At 42.3% G+C, this 18756-nt stretch overlaps 1 protein-coding gene across 5 annotated transcripts in view; it reads right to left on the bottom strand.

Moving 5' to 3' along the window:
• LOC116975316 (islet cell autoantigen 1-like protein) overlaps window positions 1–18756 on the bottom strand; it is a 66904-nt gene that overhangs the window by 17935 nt on the left and 30213 nt on the right. For all 5 annotated transcript variants that reach the window (XM_033024269.1, XM_033024271.1, XM_033024272.1 and 2 more), the window contains 4 exons: window positions 14165–14290; window positions 7776–7874; window positions 6601–6692; window positions 2752–2795 (listed from right to left, as the gene is read on the bottom strand). In XM_033024269.1, coding sequence (XP_032880160.1) covers window positions 2752–2795; window positions 6601–6692; window positions 7776–7874; window positions 14165–14290 — 361 coding nt within the window. The remainder of the gene's footprint in view (window positions 1–2751; window positions 2796–6600; window positions 6693–7775; window positions 7875–14164; window positions 14291–18756) is intronic.

Here is an 18756-nt window from a genome sequence, read left to right as displayed (position 1 = left end):
GAAAAGTGAGGATCAGGGGAACTCTATTCTTGTTCCATCTGGGGAAAGGGGGAGCTAGAACAGAATTACGGGACAGAGGAGACGCAGGTGAGGGATCCATCTACGACAGGGAGGGGGGTAGAGAGGGAGAGGGAGGGAGAGGGGTAGAGAGGGAGAGGGAGGGAGTAGAGAGGGAGGGAGTAGAGAGGGAGAGTAGAGGGAGGAGGATGAGGGTAGAGGGAGAGGGGCAGAGAGGGAGGGGGTTAGAGGGAGAGGGAGGGGGTAGAGTTGGGAGAGGGAGGGTAGAGAGGGAGAGGGAGGGTAGAGAGGGAGAGAGAGGGGGAGAGGGTAGAGAGGGAGGTAGAGAGGGTAGAGGGGGAGGTAGAGATGGAGGGGGTAGAGAGGGTGGGAATGAGGGTAGATAGGGAGAGAGCATCTCCCTCCTCCACCCCCCCCCCCTCCCCCATCTCCCTCTACCACCCCATTCCCCACCTCATCCTCCTCCTCATTTTACTCATCCTCCTCCCCTCACTTCCATTCCCTTCCCCAGGACCTACCCAGGTCGTAGAGCAGCGCCAGAGCCTGGAACTCGGCCTGGTTCTCGTACTCGGCTCGGCCCTGAACCCAGGCTTGTCCTTGGTTCCAAAGGTTGCTTTTTTTTTAGCCCTGGGCTCGGCTGTCATTCCAGCTCGAGCACCAGGCTCGGCTCCAGCCAGGGCCCGCGGCTCCACCCTCGCCACCAGGTGTCGGGCGTCGGCAGCGACTACTAAGCGTGTGCGCTGGAGTGCCCCTCCCTCCCAGAGTGTCTCATTGCCTTGCGAGTCCATTGTGACGTCACTCGGGATTTTTTTTCCAAAACGGGTGAGTTTCTAGCTTTTTTAAAAAACTTTAAACTATTGAAAAGTGCGGAAATATAGGTGGGAATGCGACGGGAAGATGTTTATCGCCTCAACGGGAAAATGTGAGTAGAATGTGTGAAAATGAGAAGGCTGTGGCCTAGCGTTTGGAAGAAAATAGTAGAAATTGGCACACACACATACACACACACACAGCCACAAACAAGACGAAGAGCTTTAGTAATAGTATAGATTGTCACGTGTACCGAGGTAAAGTGAAATTTTTTTGTTTGCTTGTTATCCAGTCAAAGACAAGACTATACATAATTACAATTAGGTCGTCCAAGTTCACAAGTTATAGGAACAGAATTAGGCCATTCGGCCCATCGGGTCCACTCCGCCATTCACAGTTGATCTCTGCCTCCTAATCCCATTTTCCTGCCTTCTCCCCATTACCCTTGATACCCGTTCTAATCAAGAATTGGTCTATCTCTGCCTTAAAAATATCCACTGACCTGGCCTCCATAGCCCTGTGGCAATGAGTTCCACAGATTAACCACCCTCTGACAAGATCCTCCTCACTTCCATTCTAAAAGAGCACCCTTTAATTCTGAGGCTATGACCTCTGGTCCTAGACTCTCCCACCAGTGGAAACATCCTTTCCACATCCACACTATCTGTGCCTTTCATTATTCTGTAAATTTCAATGAAGTCCCCACTCAACCGTCTAAACTCCAGCGAGTAGAGGCCCAGTGCTGTCAAATGCTCATCATATGCTAACCCACTCATTCCCGGAATCATTCTTGTAAACCTCCTCTGGACTGGACAGAGCTAGCACAACCTTCCTTAGATATGGGGCCTAAATTTGCTCACCGTACTCCTAATGCGGCCTGACCAGCGTCTTATAGCAATACATCTCTGTTTTTCTATTCCAGTCCTCTTGATATAAATGCTAGCATTGAATTTGCAGAGAAGAATGGGAGAAATTACCCAAATACAGGTGTGTCAAGCTTATAGCTTCATACCCAAGAAGACTTGAGGATGTAATCACTGCCAAAGGTGCCTCAACAAAGTACTCAGTAAAGGGTCTGAATACTTATGTAAATGTGATATTTCAGTTATTTATTTTTAATTACTTTGCAAAAATTTCTAAACACCTGTTTTCACTTTTTTATTATGGGCTATTGTGTATAGATTGAAGTGAAGGGGTCTGAATACTTTCTGAATGCACTGTATGGTGTATAATGTGGGAAAATGTGAGGCTAACCACTTTGGAAGGAAGAATGAAAGAGTAAATGATTATTCAAATGTGATTTGAGGATCCTAGTGCATGAAACACAAAGGGTTAGCATGTACTGCAAGTAATGTGGCAGGCCATCAAAATGTTGGCCTTTATTTCTGGCGATACAGAGTACAGTATATGAGTAGAGAAGTTTAGACTTAACTTTACAGGGGATAATGAGATTTCACCTGGAATAATGCATTCAATTTTGGTTTCCATATTTTAGGAAAGATATGCTTGCAATAGAGACAGTGCAGAAATAGTTCATGATTTCACATCCCTCCAGTAGGTCACCCCTCAGCCTATGCATCCTCCCCTTACAACTCAAGCCTCCCCATCCCAGTCCCAATTGGCATCCTCCTGTTCCTATTTTATCAAATTCTTGTGACTGAAACATCTATGGCAACTGTGGAACTTAGTTACAATATGCAAGCACAGAAATCCCTGTGTTGTTGTCATTTTAACTGTAAAGATGATAAACTCCCATAAATATATTAATCACAATCAAAAATCCAAGCCTTTCTTTGGAGGTTGGTGTGGATAAGGAGTAGTCTTCAATCAAAGATAGGATAAACCTTGCTTGAAATGAAATTGGATTCAATGCACTCCTCACCTACTGCCTAGACTGGTTGTAAGACCTTTTGAGTTTCTCACCTTCAGAAGCTTCTGGTTCTTCATCTTCATCCAACAGCACTAATCTGAAAATAAATGAAACATGCAACAAAATATAATTCCCATTTGCAATCTATGTATCCTACTAAGCATGTTCAGAGTTCAGAATTACTTAAGTCATAAAAATGTATTGAATTTCACACAAAGAAAATAATCAGGAACTCCAAAAGTGCAATGTAGTCTTGAACTATGCCTTCTAGAACTCAAATTATTTCCCTCACTGCACCTTTCAAATCCTCCTCTTTCTAACACTTAGAAATCATTGCCAACTTGATAATCACATGTTATACTTCCCGTCAACCCATAATGGTAATTTCTAAATTCCAACACCAGATCAGTCTCTCAGCCTCCAAGTACACGCACAACTTAACGTCTTTCCATACCCCTTCAATATCATTTGCACTTATTCCTGTGTATGTTCCTCCTTCCAATCCACCTAATTCACATTGTGCCTGATTTGCTCCCTAATTTCTAGTCCCTTTACTTGCAAATCTTTTGTTTTCTCAAGTTGGCTTGACTGCCAAAGACCCTAAAACAGTATTATGGCGCCCAATCTCAGATAATCCCAGAAATGATCTCTCACACTCCCTCTCTCTCACTCTGGAAGTAGTAATGTAAGGAGACATAATAAAAGGAAGCAAGAAGCCTCCAGTATTACAAGGTCCCTTTCAGTTGACCTAGATCTCCCTCCATCACTTCTCCATTGTGGATTTGTTCTTCACTGAAGGTCATTCTCTACTGGAAATCCTATTCCTCCACCTATTATCAAACTCCTGAACACCCCTAACTCCACTCCTTCATAATGCTTGTTGTTTCTCACTCATTTTCACCTTTTGCACTTGCTTCTTTTTCTTCTCCCACATTTCCCTTTCATCTATGTAACCCGTTCCCCTTTTCTCTTCACCTCTTGGCTCTCCTGCTTCTTAACTTTCTCCTATCCTTACCCCTAATTCTCCTTGCTACGGCTTACAATCTACCAGTTACAAATAAGCACAAGTAGTCACCTTTTATCCATAATCAGAAGCTCCTGGGTACTGAGCGGTCCTTCTACAGAATACAATACTCTACGTATCTACAAAAAAAGTCTGACCTGCACCATATTCAGTAAACAAATGCCAATCAAAACAATAATTCATTGGGGTTGCTTCATTCACTGATCTGTGACAAGAACCTGTACAAGTGTTTTCATGACCTTTTCATACAACTTGCAGAAACAATGGCTGTCTTGACCTTCCACAACCAACATAAACATAAAGGCAAAGATGCTTCTCTTTCAGCACAGAAAGAACAGCATAGAGCTTTTCTTTAATCTGGGCTTCATTTAAATATTACCTGAAAGTAGTATTCATAATTTAACCTGGATCCATTCCCTGCATTTTCATCTGCAGCAGAGGGTTCTCCTTTTCTTTTCACACATTCTCACAAGAGAATGCCACACTAGGGTAGATTTATTATAACTCCCAGAGTATATAAGGAAATAGATCAATCTTTTTTGTCTCTATTTTGAAAATATGCAAAATTAGTAAAATGACACCTGGAACTCAGGGTCGGAAATTTTCCCAGCACGGGATATCATGAATTATGTCCTTTGAATAACACTCAGTTGTGACTGAAGCCAGCCTGAAACATCTTGTGAACTGTACATACATTTTGGAAATTGTTCATCCTCTAATTGTGAAATAAATCAATAATCCCATGGTTTATTGGGTCCCTGGTGTTCAGCGCCCACCTAGGTCAGCTGCTGTTCCACAGGATTTGACTATACCTTGCTGTTTGATCAGATGGTCCTTTCCATGAGAACATCTAGGGGTAATTTTAACTCCCAGGAAGTAAATAACAACAGGCAAATGCACACAGCAAAGTGACCAGCGGATTGCAGCAGAGAACATCTTGCCTACACCAGCTAGAGAAATGTAATATCCATTCAGTCTCCACATGAAATGAGCTTTATTAAAGCAGAACTGATGGAAGATTATCCACCACTGATAAGGGCAGCTTGGAGAACAGCATGATACAATTTTATAGCAGTCTGAATAGGTACAAAAAAAGAATACTCACTGTGTAGGTTAGCCCATGTGCCTTGCACAGGAGGCCGTAGAAAACCACCAGTTCATGCATTACAAAGTCTGTCTTTAAAGTGCCTTTAGGGAGTCCGAATAGTATTGAGTGCACACCAGCTCAACCAGAGGAAATTAACAAACCTCTGCTGTGGTCAACCAGACAGTATCTCTCAGACATGCACACACACTCACCACACACTCACATCATTCACTCATACACAACCACCCACACTAAAACACCCTCACATAAATACTCACAAACACCATCCCTCACCTACTTGCAAGCACTCATTCTCTACACACTCACTAAAGATTACAAGCTAGAACCGAGATAAGGTTTTATTCTTCTAGCATGGGCAAGGAGAGAAGTACAATCTTTGTTAACATCAACTAATGAAGCACATATGATGTATCTTGGAATCTCTGGGTCTATTTATCCAAGACTACATCATGTCAGGTCTTAACCAGGAATTTGAGAGATTGTGACCCTTAGACCTTTAATGACCAACGGGCATCCCATTGTACCTCTGAATCAATTAAGTATTTCTAAATCAGTCACTTCAAACACTTTTTGTGGATGTGCAATGTGGATTACAGATGTAAATTGGCTTTCTAGTGTACAAATCATGGAAATGCTACCACATGTTGATTCATGGGCTTGTTCTCTGTTCTTGGGTCTCTGCTGATCTCAGGGAGATACTTGAGGAAGGCAGGAAGAATGAAGGGCATGTTTACAAGCTGGATGACTTTATGACTCTGTCTGAAAGTTGTTTTCTTCCAGCAAAGAATATTGAAACAGAACAATTACCAAACTCAATCTAACATAGAACACAGAACGGTACACCATAAGAATAGGCGCTTCAGCCCAAATATCTGTGCCGAAGTGATGACAAGGTCATCACTTATCTATGTGCATATAACCCATATCCCACTAGCCCCTACATATCCACATGCCTATCCAAAGGTTTTTGAAATGCCACTAATGTATCTGCTTCAACCATCTCACCCGGCAGCAGATTCCAGACATTCACCAACCTCTTTGTAAAAAAAAACTTGCCTTTAAACATTGCGACTCTTACCTCTAGTATTTGATTTTTCCATTCTGGGAGAAAGGTTCTGACTTTCTATGCCTCTCATGAATTTATATACTACTATCAGGTCTCCCCGCAACCTACACTGCATCAGAGGAAGCAATCCCTTTGTCCAACCTCTCCCTGTAGCTAACACATCTTATCCAGGCATCATTCTGTTAAACCTCTGCACCCTTTTCAATGCCTCCACATCCTTCCTGTAAAGGGGTGACCAGAAGTGCAAACAATACTCCAATTGTGGCCTAACCATAGAAACATTGAAAATAGGTGCAGGAGGAGGCCATTCGGCCCTTCGAGCCAGCACCGCCATTCATTGTGATCATGGCTGATCGTCCCCTATCAATAACCCGTGCCTGCCTTCTCCCCATATCCCTTGACTCCACTAGCCCCTAGAGCTCTATCTAACTAAAGTGTAAATAAATCTGCATCAAGATATCCTGACATATACTCAATGCACGGACCTATGAAAGCAAGCATACCGGATGTCTTCTTTACCACTCTGTTTATTTGTGTTTCCACTTTCAGGGAGTTATGGACTTGGACCCCAATCCCTCTGAACATCAATGCACTATACTTTGCACAATATGATTTATTGATAAACATAGGCTTTGTAGAAGCAGTGAGGTACGGATACTTTCAGCAAATTTCTCTGGTTTGCGATGACGGGAATCTTTACTTACTTGCCTACTTCATTAGATATGCATTCCTTCTCTTTCTCCTTACTCTTGATAAGATCCTCTTTGGTCAGATGCTCAAAAGGGTCCTGTAAACTCTGCATGGTTATAAGAAATAATCAACACAACATGTATGAATAGGTTATTGGCTACAAACTACAAGTGGACCCAAAGCAAATCATTCCTAAACATAATACAGCACAAAGCAACAAGCACTGGTGAACACTAGTACCTGCAGATTCATGCATCATGCCCTTGGCTTCATGCAAGATGTTGGTGCCGACCATCATTTGAATGAGATTGCTAATCTTCACTAAATTGATAAGGGGAACAAAGTGATGTGTTTTATTTTAATTAATATTATTGTGACCATATAATTCACATGTTGAATGTGATTTTAACTGATTTGTATTGCTATCAAATTATTAAATATGTATAAATGCCTCCTTAATGTGAACTGTACATTCCTTTAAAAAGCATGGATGCAAGCCATCCAAGCCAGGGCTTTTTTTGTCATCTATTTTAGTATTTTTCCTCTCTTCATTTTAAATGGGTTTATTTAATTTATAATCTTTTCTTTGATGTTTTATCCAGTTGACCCATTCTCAACAGCAAAGCAAAGTAATAATATACATCCTGTGATTTTATCCTAATCATCTTAGTGGCCCCGTTCCCATCCTGAGTTTTCCCTTTTGTGTTTTTGCAGAAATAATTCAATCATTTGTTTGATGTTCCTTGATAGCTTAAATTTTACAGTTACACTTCACTTTCCCAATTTATTTTATTTGTCTCCTGGCCACTTTTGACCTCAATTTCTTCCCATGCCATTATTTATCCACAGTGTCTCATTTCACATTCATGCTAAATTTGTTCTTCATTTTAAAAATCAAAGGGTTCTGGATCATTATGACACGAAATTTGAAACTACCACCTATGGGCTAGGTGGGATTCCAGTCATGAGTACACAAACTCTTCCAGCCATCAACCCTGTATGTCATAAGCCACAGTGAGAATGAGGCTATTAACTTGATGAAATATAACAAGGATATTATTTTTGCTATTTAATGGTTTGGAGAGAAACTCGGGGGGGGGGGGGGGGGGGGCATTCTGTTAAGAAGTAAAATGGCTGGGTTTGGTGACAAATTAGTTTTGTTAGGCTGAAAGTCTTTTTTCCATCTTACCTTAAGTGCGGAAAATTTGTAAGGCTGATAGCCCTTGAAGCAATCATGAATCTGTGACATCATGCAGGCGGTTCTCTCCCAGAAGTGAAGTAGTGTACTCTAAATCAATAAAAACAAGAAACATCACTATTAGATGCATAGGAAAAGAGCCAAGGACTCTAAATAAAAATAAGGAGAAAAGCTGCATGTTGGCAGTGTGGGGAATGACAGCGTCAAACTGGACAAATTACCATTCACATTGCGCAAAGATAATATGTTTCTGAACAGAAAATAATGGTGGCAGAGTGGGAGCAGCAGGGAAGAGAAATGAGAGTGAATTACCTCTGAGTAAGATGTATTAACAATGCCATTTACAAGAGTGAATGCTCGTCTACTAAAGCAAGAAGTTATGCCAAGGCAGAGAAGAATACTTTTAAAGATTAGAACAGAAACAAATGCAATAGACAGCAAAAAATATTTTACTAATTAGCAATTCTCAATAAGACCACATTAGTTATCGTGTCTCTACTCATGCAGATAATGGGCACATTGGATGCAGGCTGACGAAGAGTACATGGTTCTACGTAAGATAAAAGGATAATGGGGATGTTGGCATTATGGTTGCATTCTGGATTACTGATCCAGTGGTCTGGACAAACTCACAGAAAACAAGTTCAAAGTTTAGTCTGAGAAGCTGAACCTAATTTGAAAAAGGATATTTGTCAGTAAAACTCCTTTCGGGCCATAATCTTGGCACTCTTACACTGTTTGGTGAAACTCGAGTTATGGGAGAGACATTTTGGCATGTCGTTTCTGTGCTGGCTTTTTGAAAGAATATTTGTGCCAAGTTGCACATTCTGATATTTATCTGAAGAAAGGCCCAATGTTGCCTGATCCACTGAGTTACCCCAGCACTTTGGAAACTTGGAAAGGAATTTGGATGCAGTAACTTTCCCGCCTGCTGCTCGAGGTGATTGAGGTCACACTTAGAAGATGCTGCAAAGAGCTCTTGATTAGGTTGCAGTAATTCCCTGCTGATAGTCTGTTCTTGCAGCCAAAATATTTAATGATCTGATTCAATTAAATTTCAAGTTGATAATTGGAAAATTCCATGGTGGTAATACTATTAGACATCAATGAGAGGCAGTCAGAGTCATAGAGTTGTACGGTGCAGAAATGGGCCCTCCAGCACCCAATGTCTATGGCAACGTTTTTGTCCATTTATATTAATTGCCCGCATTAGGCCCATATCCTGTTCAAGTCCCTGTTCAAATGTTTCTTATTGATAGTGATTGTGTCTGATTCCATTACTTCATCTGGCAGCAAGTTCCAGATATTAACCATTATTGTGTAAAAACATTCCCCTCAAATCTCATTTAAAGCTCTTTCCTCTCACCTTAAACCTACACCCTCGTTTGTCATATCCTCAGTGGATTTCCCTTGTGTCAGAGCTTGGAAATATGAGCTGTCGTAAAGCAATTGGCCAAAAGCCTGTTCTGCCACTCAATAAAATTACAGCCGATCTAATAATGGCCTCAACAACAGATGCCCACTCTCTCCACATTCTGTCGACTTCTTTGTCGACTTAAAATGTGCGTCAATCTCCACCCTGAATATAATCAATGACTCTCCCTCCATAGCTTTCTGAGGTAGAAAACGTAAAATAAAAAAAATCCTCATCTCAATTTAAATGGACAACCCCTTATTCTGAATCTATGCTTCCTAGTTCTACATATACTAACCAGGAAAAATATCCTCTTGGCTTGGATCCTGTCAATTCCCCTCAGAAATTTGTTTCAATAAGATCATCTCTCCCATTGGCACACCAACACCTCTACTTCCTGAGGAAATTTGCCATGTCTCCAATGACTCTTACAAACTTCCAAAGATGCACCATAGAAAGCATACTGTGGTTGCACCACACTTCATGCTGCCTCCTAAATGCAGCCAACATAGGAGCAAAGAGGTCCTTCTGCAGTTGTATAGGGCCCTAGTGAGACCACACCTGGAGTATTGTGTGCAGTTTCGGTCCCCTAATTTGAGGAAGGACATTCTTGCTTTTGAGGGAGTGCAGCGTAGATTCACAAGGTTAATTCCCGGGATGGCGGGACTGTCATATGCTGATAGAATGGAGCGGCTGGGCTTGTATACTCTGGAATTTAGAAGAATGAGAGGGGATCTTATTGCAACATATAAGATTATTAAGGGGTTGGACATGCTGGAGGTAGGAAACATGTTCCCGGTGTTGGGGGAGTCCAGAACCAGGGGCCACCGTTTAAGAATAAGGGGTAACGCATTTAGAACGGAGATGAGGAAACACTTTTTCACACAGAGTTGTGAGTCTGTTGAATTCTCTGCCTCAGAGGGCAGTGGAGGCCGGTTCTCTGGATACTTTCAAGAGAGAGCTTGATAGGGCTCTTAAAGATAGCGGGATCAGGGGACATGGGGAGAAGGCAGGAACGGGAGACTGATTGTGGATGATCGGCCATGATCACATTGAATGGCGGTGCTGGCTCGAAGGGCCGAATGGCCTACTCCTGCATTATTGTCTATAACATAATCAAAGACTTGTCCTGCACCGGTCATTCCTTCTTCACCCTTCTACTGTCTGGTACAAGGTTCAGAAGCTGGAAACGATACAACGCCACTCAAAAGTAGCTTCTTTCGCACCATTATCAGGCTTCTGAACGGTCCTACCAAAATCTAGGGCACTGTTTGATTCACCTCTACCCCACTGAGAAATGTTGATTTTTTTCTAAGGTACTGATGCGCTACAATGCGTTACAATGATGAGAACTATATTCTGCACTCTATATATACATCTTTGCTCTGTTTATTGTACTTGAGTTTGAACTGATTGTATTTATGTCTGGTATACCTAATTTGTTTGAGTAGCATGCAAAACAAAGCTTTTTACTGTATCTCGGCACACGTGGCAATAGAAACATAGAAAATAGATGCAGGAGTAGGCCATTCGGCCCTTCGAGCCTGCACCGCCATTCAATATGATCATGGCTGATCATCCAACTCAGTATCCTGTACAAAGACTTGTACAGTATCCTGTACAATGAAAAACAAATCCTAAACCTTTCTCCTAAAAGTCAATGAGTAGAGGTTCAACCTGTTCAACTGCTCTTCCTATCTCAACTCCCTCTTCCCATGAATTAACTGAGTGACGCTCCCTGTTTTTCGTCTATTATATGTATGTCCTTCCTTAAATATCGACTCTGAAATTTATGCAATACTCCAGATGCAGTCTCATCAATGATCGATTTGAAAAGTTGCTTTAAAAATTCCCTACTTTTATACACCATGCTCCAGGCCAACATGTCATTAGCCTGTCTAATTATCTGCTGCACCTGTTTGTTGGATTTCAGTGTTTCATTCACTGGGACTCCCAAATTCCTTCATATGGAACATTTGATAATCTCACTCCAGTTAAATGATGCTTTTGTTTTTCATTCCTCCTTGTAATATGGATAACCTAACATTCTCCCCCTAATATACCCCATCTTCCCCCTCACGGCTTCTCTGGGTCTTTGTGTCCTTCTCGAAACTAGTTAACCCATCTTTTTTGGTATCATTAGCAAATCTGATACAGTACAATGGAGAAACAAGAAATTACAGATGCTAGTTTACAAAAAATGCACAAAGTGCTGGAGTAAGTGCTGGTTAGGCAGCATCTTTGGAGAATATGGATGGGTAATGTTTTAGATTGAAACCCCTTCTTCAGACTGATTGTGCTGGCCATCGCCTCTGTGTCCCATAGTTCTGTTCTTGCTCCCCCTCCCTCCAGACGGAACAAGGATAGAGTTCAAAGGTTCATTTATTGTCACATAGTTCCCCTGGTCCTTACTTTTACTCCACCAGCCTCTACATCCAACACATCATTCTCCAACATATCAGCCTCCTACAAAGTGATCTCACTACCAGTCACATCTTCCCATCTCCACCTTTTCACCTTCCACCAAGATAGCTCGCTTGATTGACTAATCCCTTCCCACACAAACCACCCCCTCCCCAAGTAGTTTCCCCTGCAGCCACAGATGTAATACCTGTCCCTATACCTCCTCCCTCACATCCATCCAGGGAACCCAGAGGTCCTTCCAAGTGAGATAGAGGTTCACGTGCACCCCTCTAATTGCATCGGAGCAGACTCAATGGGCAGAATGGCCTAGTTTTGCTCCTATGTCGTATGATCTTACGATCTACTGCATCGGTGTTCTCGATGTGCCCTCCTTTATATCGGCGAGACCAAGTGTAGACTCATCGACTGTTGCGTTAAACACTTGTGCTCGGTCCGTCACAGCATGCTGAAAATCCCTGTTGCCAACCATTTTAACTCCCCTTCCCAATCCAAAACGTACCTTTCTGTCCTGGGATTCCTCCATTGCTAGAGCAAAGGCACACTCATATTCATAGAATGAGGAACATCACCTCATATTCCGCTTGGGTAGCTAACAACCTAATGGTATGAACATTGAATTCTCCAATTTTAGATAACTAACCTAGATACCTCAATCCCCCTGCCCTAGCTGGAGTCGCACTCATTTCTCTGCGCCTCCTCCCCTTCCACCAATGTTCCTTCCTCTAGCTCCACAATTCGTACGTCTTCTATCCTTATCTCACACCTTTTTATCTTTTCATCTCTGGCCCTTGTCCAACCCTTGTCTATTTAAAACCTGCTCACCTGCATTCACCTATTATTTGTCAGACTTTGTCCTGCTTCTCTTCCAGCTTTCTCCCCCCCACCACAGACACAAATGCCATATATTCCTGTTCTCCAGAAATGCTGCCTGACCCGTTGAGTTACTCTAGCACCATGTGCTTATTTTTTCTGGTGACATTACACTCAGTCCCTTCTTCAATGAAGAGTAAAAATTATGAATAGTTGAGGTCCCATCACTGATCCTCTGGCACACACTAAATAGTTACTACCAACTGAAAATAACTCATTTATCTCAACTCTATTTTATGTTAGCCATTTTCCGATCCATGCTAATGTATTCGCAATCCATGCACTCTTAGCTTGTGTGGAAAACTTAAGGGGCCGTCCCACTTGGGCAACCTAATCCGCGAATCCAGAAGAGTGTCTTCGACCTTCAAGCTCGAGGGCACTCGCCTGGAATGCCGCCAGTTGCATCGATCGTCCGCGTTGAATGCCCGGTCAGCGAAGATTGCCACCGGATGCCCTCGACAGCCTGTAAGTAAATAGCGACCTAGCTGAGGCCACGAGTATTCCCTCGAGCATGAAGGAGAGTTCCAGTGACCTCATAGGACCTCCTAGGACCATGTGTCGACCATGCTGCGAGTTTGAAGGTCGAAGACACTCTTCTCAACTCGCAGATTAGGTCGCCCAAGTGGGACAGCCCCTTTAATAAATGCTTTTTGGAAATCCAACTATACTACATCTACCATCTCACCTTTAGCTATCAAGCTTGTTCCAACCTAAAAAAACATTAGCAAATTTATGAAACATGATTTCCATTTCATATAACCATGTTTACTCTGTTTGACCGTCCTGTGGTCATAAATGATCTTCTAAATTCCAGCACGTTCCCAATGGCAGAGGTTAGACAAATCCAGCTTGCCCAGTCCTCCTTAACCAGTGCTGTTCTCATATCATAATAATTAGTTTTATTTACATTTTAGAATACAGTACTCTTTTCAGCAATGTTACAATCACTCTTTCCTGGGGATTCGTTACAATTAGATCACTATTTAACCCTGTCTCATTACACAATACCAGATCTAAAATAGCCTTCTCCCCAGTTGGTTTCCCAGTGTATTGCTTTGAAAAATCATCTACATATTCAATGTAAATTCATCCTCAGGGCTACTCTTTGCAATTTGAATTGCTCAAACTATATGATAAACAAAATTGCCCATTATTATTGCAGTACTTTCTTACAAAGCCCCCGTTATTTCTTAATGTATACTCTGTCCCACGGCATGGCTACTGTGACCGATGTACTAATTTCCTCCCAGTATTAAGGACTCTGTGGGAAGGTAGGGAAGGAAATTTCAAGTGCCCTGGCTGAGATTTATGAGTTATCCTTAAATGCGGGATGTAAATGTAAAGATAAAGTAGATTGCAGAAATCATTTCCTCCTATCAGAAATGAATAAAGCTAAAGGACATAGATTAGGGTAAGAGGTAAGAGATTTAGATGGGACCTAATGAGGACCTGTTTCACCCAGAGAGTGGTGAGTACCTGGACCACAATGCCAGAGAGTGAGGAAACCAGAGTCACTGTCAGCATTTAGGAGATGTTTAGATGAGCATATGAATTGCCTAGGCATTGAAGGATATTGACCAAGTGCTGGAAGATGGGACTGATATGGATGGGTGCCACTGACAGTGTGGACATGGGGCCGAGTGGTCTGCATCCATCTCTGAAACCTCCTTACCTGGTAAGCAGCAAGTGACTGGGAGAGCAGGTTGCAACGACTCGCTCCGAGCAAGTCCACTTTCTGACACACATCATTCTTTAGTTTGTCAAACTGCATCTTTGTATTCCGCACTTGGGCCTGAACCTGGTGTTGAAACACATCAACAGAGCATTATTAATCATTCACTTAAAAGGAGTAATATGCAGCCAGCATTCATAAAATCACAATTGTGAGGTGTATTTCATTTCCAGTAACATTCCCCTCTTCTCCTGAAGGAGTGGCCTTTTAGATTGTGTAGTGCCCTCACCAGAGCAGTCATAAGTAAGCCTGGTTAGTGGCAACAGCGGGACATTTAACCAGAAAATGCATTACATATCATCTTGTCGCCTGACACCCACAATTACTAACAGGGCTCATGTTGAGCCGTTGCGAGTAGTAATTTACAAATACACTGAGGGTTAACTGCAGAGACCCAATTTCTGGCAGAGCTATGGTCCACCATCAAAAGACGACTCTAGTGCCTGGATCAGATTTGGATTTATTAATTCTCAAGTGGAACACAAGATCTGGATAGAGAAATAAAATGACTTCAAAGGCCCAATAAATTATCTTTAAACACAATAACATAAAACTTCAAAAAATAGTGTTGTATTCAAACACTAATTTAAACAAAGTACTCTCCTTCTCCAGCATTTTTGTCTACCTTTGTTAACTGTTAATGTCTTCTGAAACAGCTCAGTGCCCATTCACTGTCAGGATGGTTAATGTCAGGATTGCCACGACATCCCCTCTTTTCATCACATTGGGACTACAGCGAACTACATGGACTCTTTTCATCACATTTGAGACCTCCATCAGGTGGCCTCACCCATCTAGGTCAGGTATCAACCTATAAATCCTTCTTGCATTGTCTCCAGTAATCTATATCCTGTCTGTAATTGAATACAGAGATGGCTTGGCTATTCTTTAGGTGGTTTAACAGTCTGAATTAGTGTACATAGATAAGGTTCCATTTGAAACAGAAGTCAAAGAAATGGACAATGTATATGGAAAATGGTCCATAATAAATTCAGCAGGAAGTTCAGGAAGAATTCATTTCCCCAGAAAGTGATAAGAAAGTGGAGCATGCTATAACATAAGGCTGAGACAAATAGAAAAGCTGGATTTTGGGGACATAGGATAAGATACAGGGATGAAGTAAGTGGAAGAGTATATGGATAAGATGTGCTGAAAAGTATACAGGAACATTGCGTGGGGATTAAACATCAGTATTGGATAGTTTGAATCAAATGGCTGCACATTCGATGTAAATATATGCTTGATACATTTGAGGATTTGAAAGAAATGATGCAATGAAAATCCAGACATCATTGCCATGCATCTGAAATGTGAACTAATAATGTAATACAATTGGAAAAGAAGCCCCCCCCCCAGAGGTTCAGGTGAGAACAGGATGGGAAAGAGGGATGGGAAAGTTGATACTGATGGCCAAATATGGAAATACCTGTACAGATTGTAACAGGGTCATTACAACCTCCAAGATCCTGTATTTCTCTACTTTGAATTCCAATTTACTTGTCTCTCCTTGGTGATCATCTTTAGCATTTGAAGTTCTCAACTTAAATTTCCTCCCTAACCTCCCAACCCCCCCCCCTAACCTCCCAACCACCACCCCCCCCCTAACCTCCCAACCACCCCCCCCCCCACACACACACACACACACACCTTCTCTCTCTCTTTCTTTCATTCTTCCCTCCTCCAAGGCATTTTCTTGGCTGACCTTGCCACCTATCCAACTCCTTGCATGGCTGAGTCACATTTTGTCTAACTCTCTCATGAAGACACTTTAATGTGTGAAGAAGGGTCCCGACCCGAAATGTCACCTATCCGTGTTCTCCAGAGATGCTCCCTGGCCTGCTAAGTTATTCCAGCACTTTGTGTCTTTTTTTACTGAGTTAATGGTGAATGGTTCTTCTTGTTGAATATTTTCTGCAATGGCCAAAAGCCTTTATGGAAATATAAATGGGTATGCTCCGGTCACAGGACAAAATCCTAATTGCTTGCTCCTAAAAAGAACTCTTGGATAGACCCTATTTATACAACTTTCACTTCATCCCCAAGTCTGGGGTCGAATCTCCTGCAAAAGTCAACTGGCATCTGATGATGATCATATACACAGTTGTAATCGCACCATGGCAATCTGGCAAGGATACATTCCTCCAGATTTATGGAATCACTTAAACAAGATTGTTTTCTTTAACCCCAAGAATATATTAATACTTGTGAAATTTGTAACAGAATGTGTGATTACAGAAACTATCAAAGTCAGCATGAATAAAATAAATAACCAACACCCCCATCCTTTTCCTAAGTAGAGCAGGTCTTCACTCTGATGCAAGTTGACAGGCAAATAGTGTGCCCAACTGTGCCAAGAAGCAGTAGAGCTATTCTTAGCAGGTAATGCTTGCTGCAGCAGAAGTCACTGCCGGAAGTCAATGCACTGAGCACTGGGAGCCTGCACTGAGGAAGGATTCAGGTTTTTTTTCTATCAGCATATTTACACATCCTACTATTTTAGTGTTATTGTGCATAATAAGTTTATTGCTACCCACACACTCTTTTGCACTCACACCTTATTCAAGACACTTACACATTGTGCTAAAGCTATTAATTCATCGTGTAATATGCTCCCTTCATCATAAAATATCAATTTATCCCAAAGATAAACAGTGATAAACAGTACTTCATTCTTGTTTTAGAAAGCTCAAACAGCTCTCTCAATGAAGGAGAAATTCCTAGGATGGTAGAGGCCATATTTTAAATTTCAAATATATCCTGTCTGGAAAGGAAAAGTACTGCATTTTTCAGATATCCTACAAGTTATTACACTCTCTGAAGTATTCTAGTGACAAAGCTGCTTAAATACAGTGCCCTTCATAATGTTTGGGACAAAGACCCATCATTTATTTATTTGGCTCTGTACTCCACAATTTGAGATTTGTAATAGAAAAAAAATCGCATGTGGTTAAAGTGCACATTGCCAGATTTCAATAAAGGCCATTTTTATACATTTTGGTTTCACCATGTAGAAATTTCAGCAGTGTTTATACATAGTCCCCCATTTCAGGGCACCATAATGTTTGGGACACAGCAATGTAATGTAAATGAAAGTAGTCATGTTTATTATTTTGTTGCATATCCTTTGCATGCAATGACCGCTTGAAGTCTGCAATTCATGGACATCACCAGTTGCTGGGTGTCTTCTCTGGTGATTGCAGCCATCTTTAGCTTATATTTGTTTTGGGGGCTAGTCCCCTTCAGTTTTCTCTTCAGCATATAAAAGGCATGCTCAATTGGGTTCAGATCAGGTGATTGACTTGGCCATTCAAGAATTGACCATTCTTTAGCTTAGAAAAACATTTTTGTTGCTTTAGCAGTATGTTTGGGATCATTGTCTTGCTGTACAATGAACTGCCGGCCAATGCGTTTTGAGGCATTTGTTTGAACTTGAGTAGACAGGATGTGTCTATACACTTCAGAATTCATTACGCTACTACCATCAGCAGTTGTATCATCAATGAAGATAAGTGAGCTAGTACCTACAGCAGCCATACATGTCCAGGCCTTAACACCCCCACCACCGTGTTTCACAGATGAAGTGGTATGCTTTGGATCTTGGGCAGTTACTTCTCTCCTCCATACTTTGCTCTTGCCACCGCTCTGATATAAGTTAATCTTCGTCTAATCTGTCCACAAGAACTTTTTCCAGAACTGTCGTTGCTCTTTTAAGTACATCTTGGCAAACTGTAACCTGGCATCCAATTTTTGCAGCTAACCAGTGGTTTGCATCTTGCAGTGTAGCCTCTGTATTTCTGTTCAAGTCTTCAGCGGACAGTGGTCATTGACAAATCCACACCCGACTCCTGAAGAGTGTTTCTGATCTGTCGGACAGGTGTTTGGGGATTTTTCTTTATTATAGAGAGAATTCTTCTGTCATCAGCTGTGGAGGTCTTCCTTGGCCTGCCAGTCCCTTTGCGATTAGTAAGCTCACCAGTGCTCTCTTTCTTCTTAATGATGTTCCAAGCAGTTTATTTTGGTAAAGGGCCTGTCCCACTTTGGCTGTCATTTATGCGACAGGCTGGTAGTGACGGTCGCACGACGGTCCCACGAGAGACGCGCGCGTCATCATGCGCCCGCACAGCTGTCTGGCGTGTGTGACGTCATTTGAAGATGGACACACAATGCTGGAGTAACTCAGCGGGACCGGCAGCATCTCTGGAGAGAAGGAATGGGGGATGTTTCGATCGAGACTCTTCTTCAGTCTGAAATAAGGGTCTTGACCCGAAACGTCACCCATTCCTTCCCTCCAGAGATGCTGCCGGTCCCGCTGAGTTACTCCTGCATTTTGTGTCTATCTTCAATTTTCTTGGCCCCGCTCTGGGAGTAGGAGTGGGGGCGGATCTGGATCCGCAACGGCCATGAGCTCCAGGCCGAGCTCGGCGATCGTTTGCCTGCTTCTGCTGCTGTTGGAGGCGAGACATTGCGTCGCGCCAGGGTCTTGGGTCTGTCCCACTTTGGCCGTCAGTTACGCGACAGGCCGGTGGCGCACA

Source organism: Amblyraja radiata, chromosome 7 (assembly GCF_010909765.2).
Source record: "Amblyraja radiata isolate CabotCenter1 chromosome 7, sAmbRad1.1.pri, whole genome shotgun sequence".
NCBI classification, from domain to species: Eukaryota; Metazoa; Chordata; class Chondrichthyes; order Rajiformes; family Rajidae; genus Amblyraja; species Amblyraja radiata.
The sequence above is the reverse complement of the archived record's forward strand: the minus strand, read 5'-3'. Positions and strand labels throughout refer to the sequence as shown.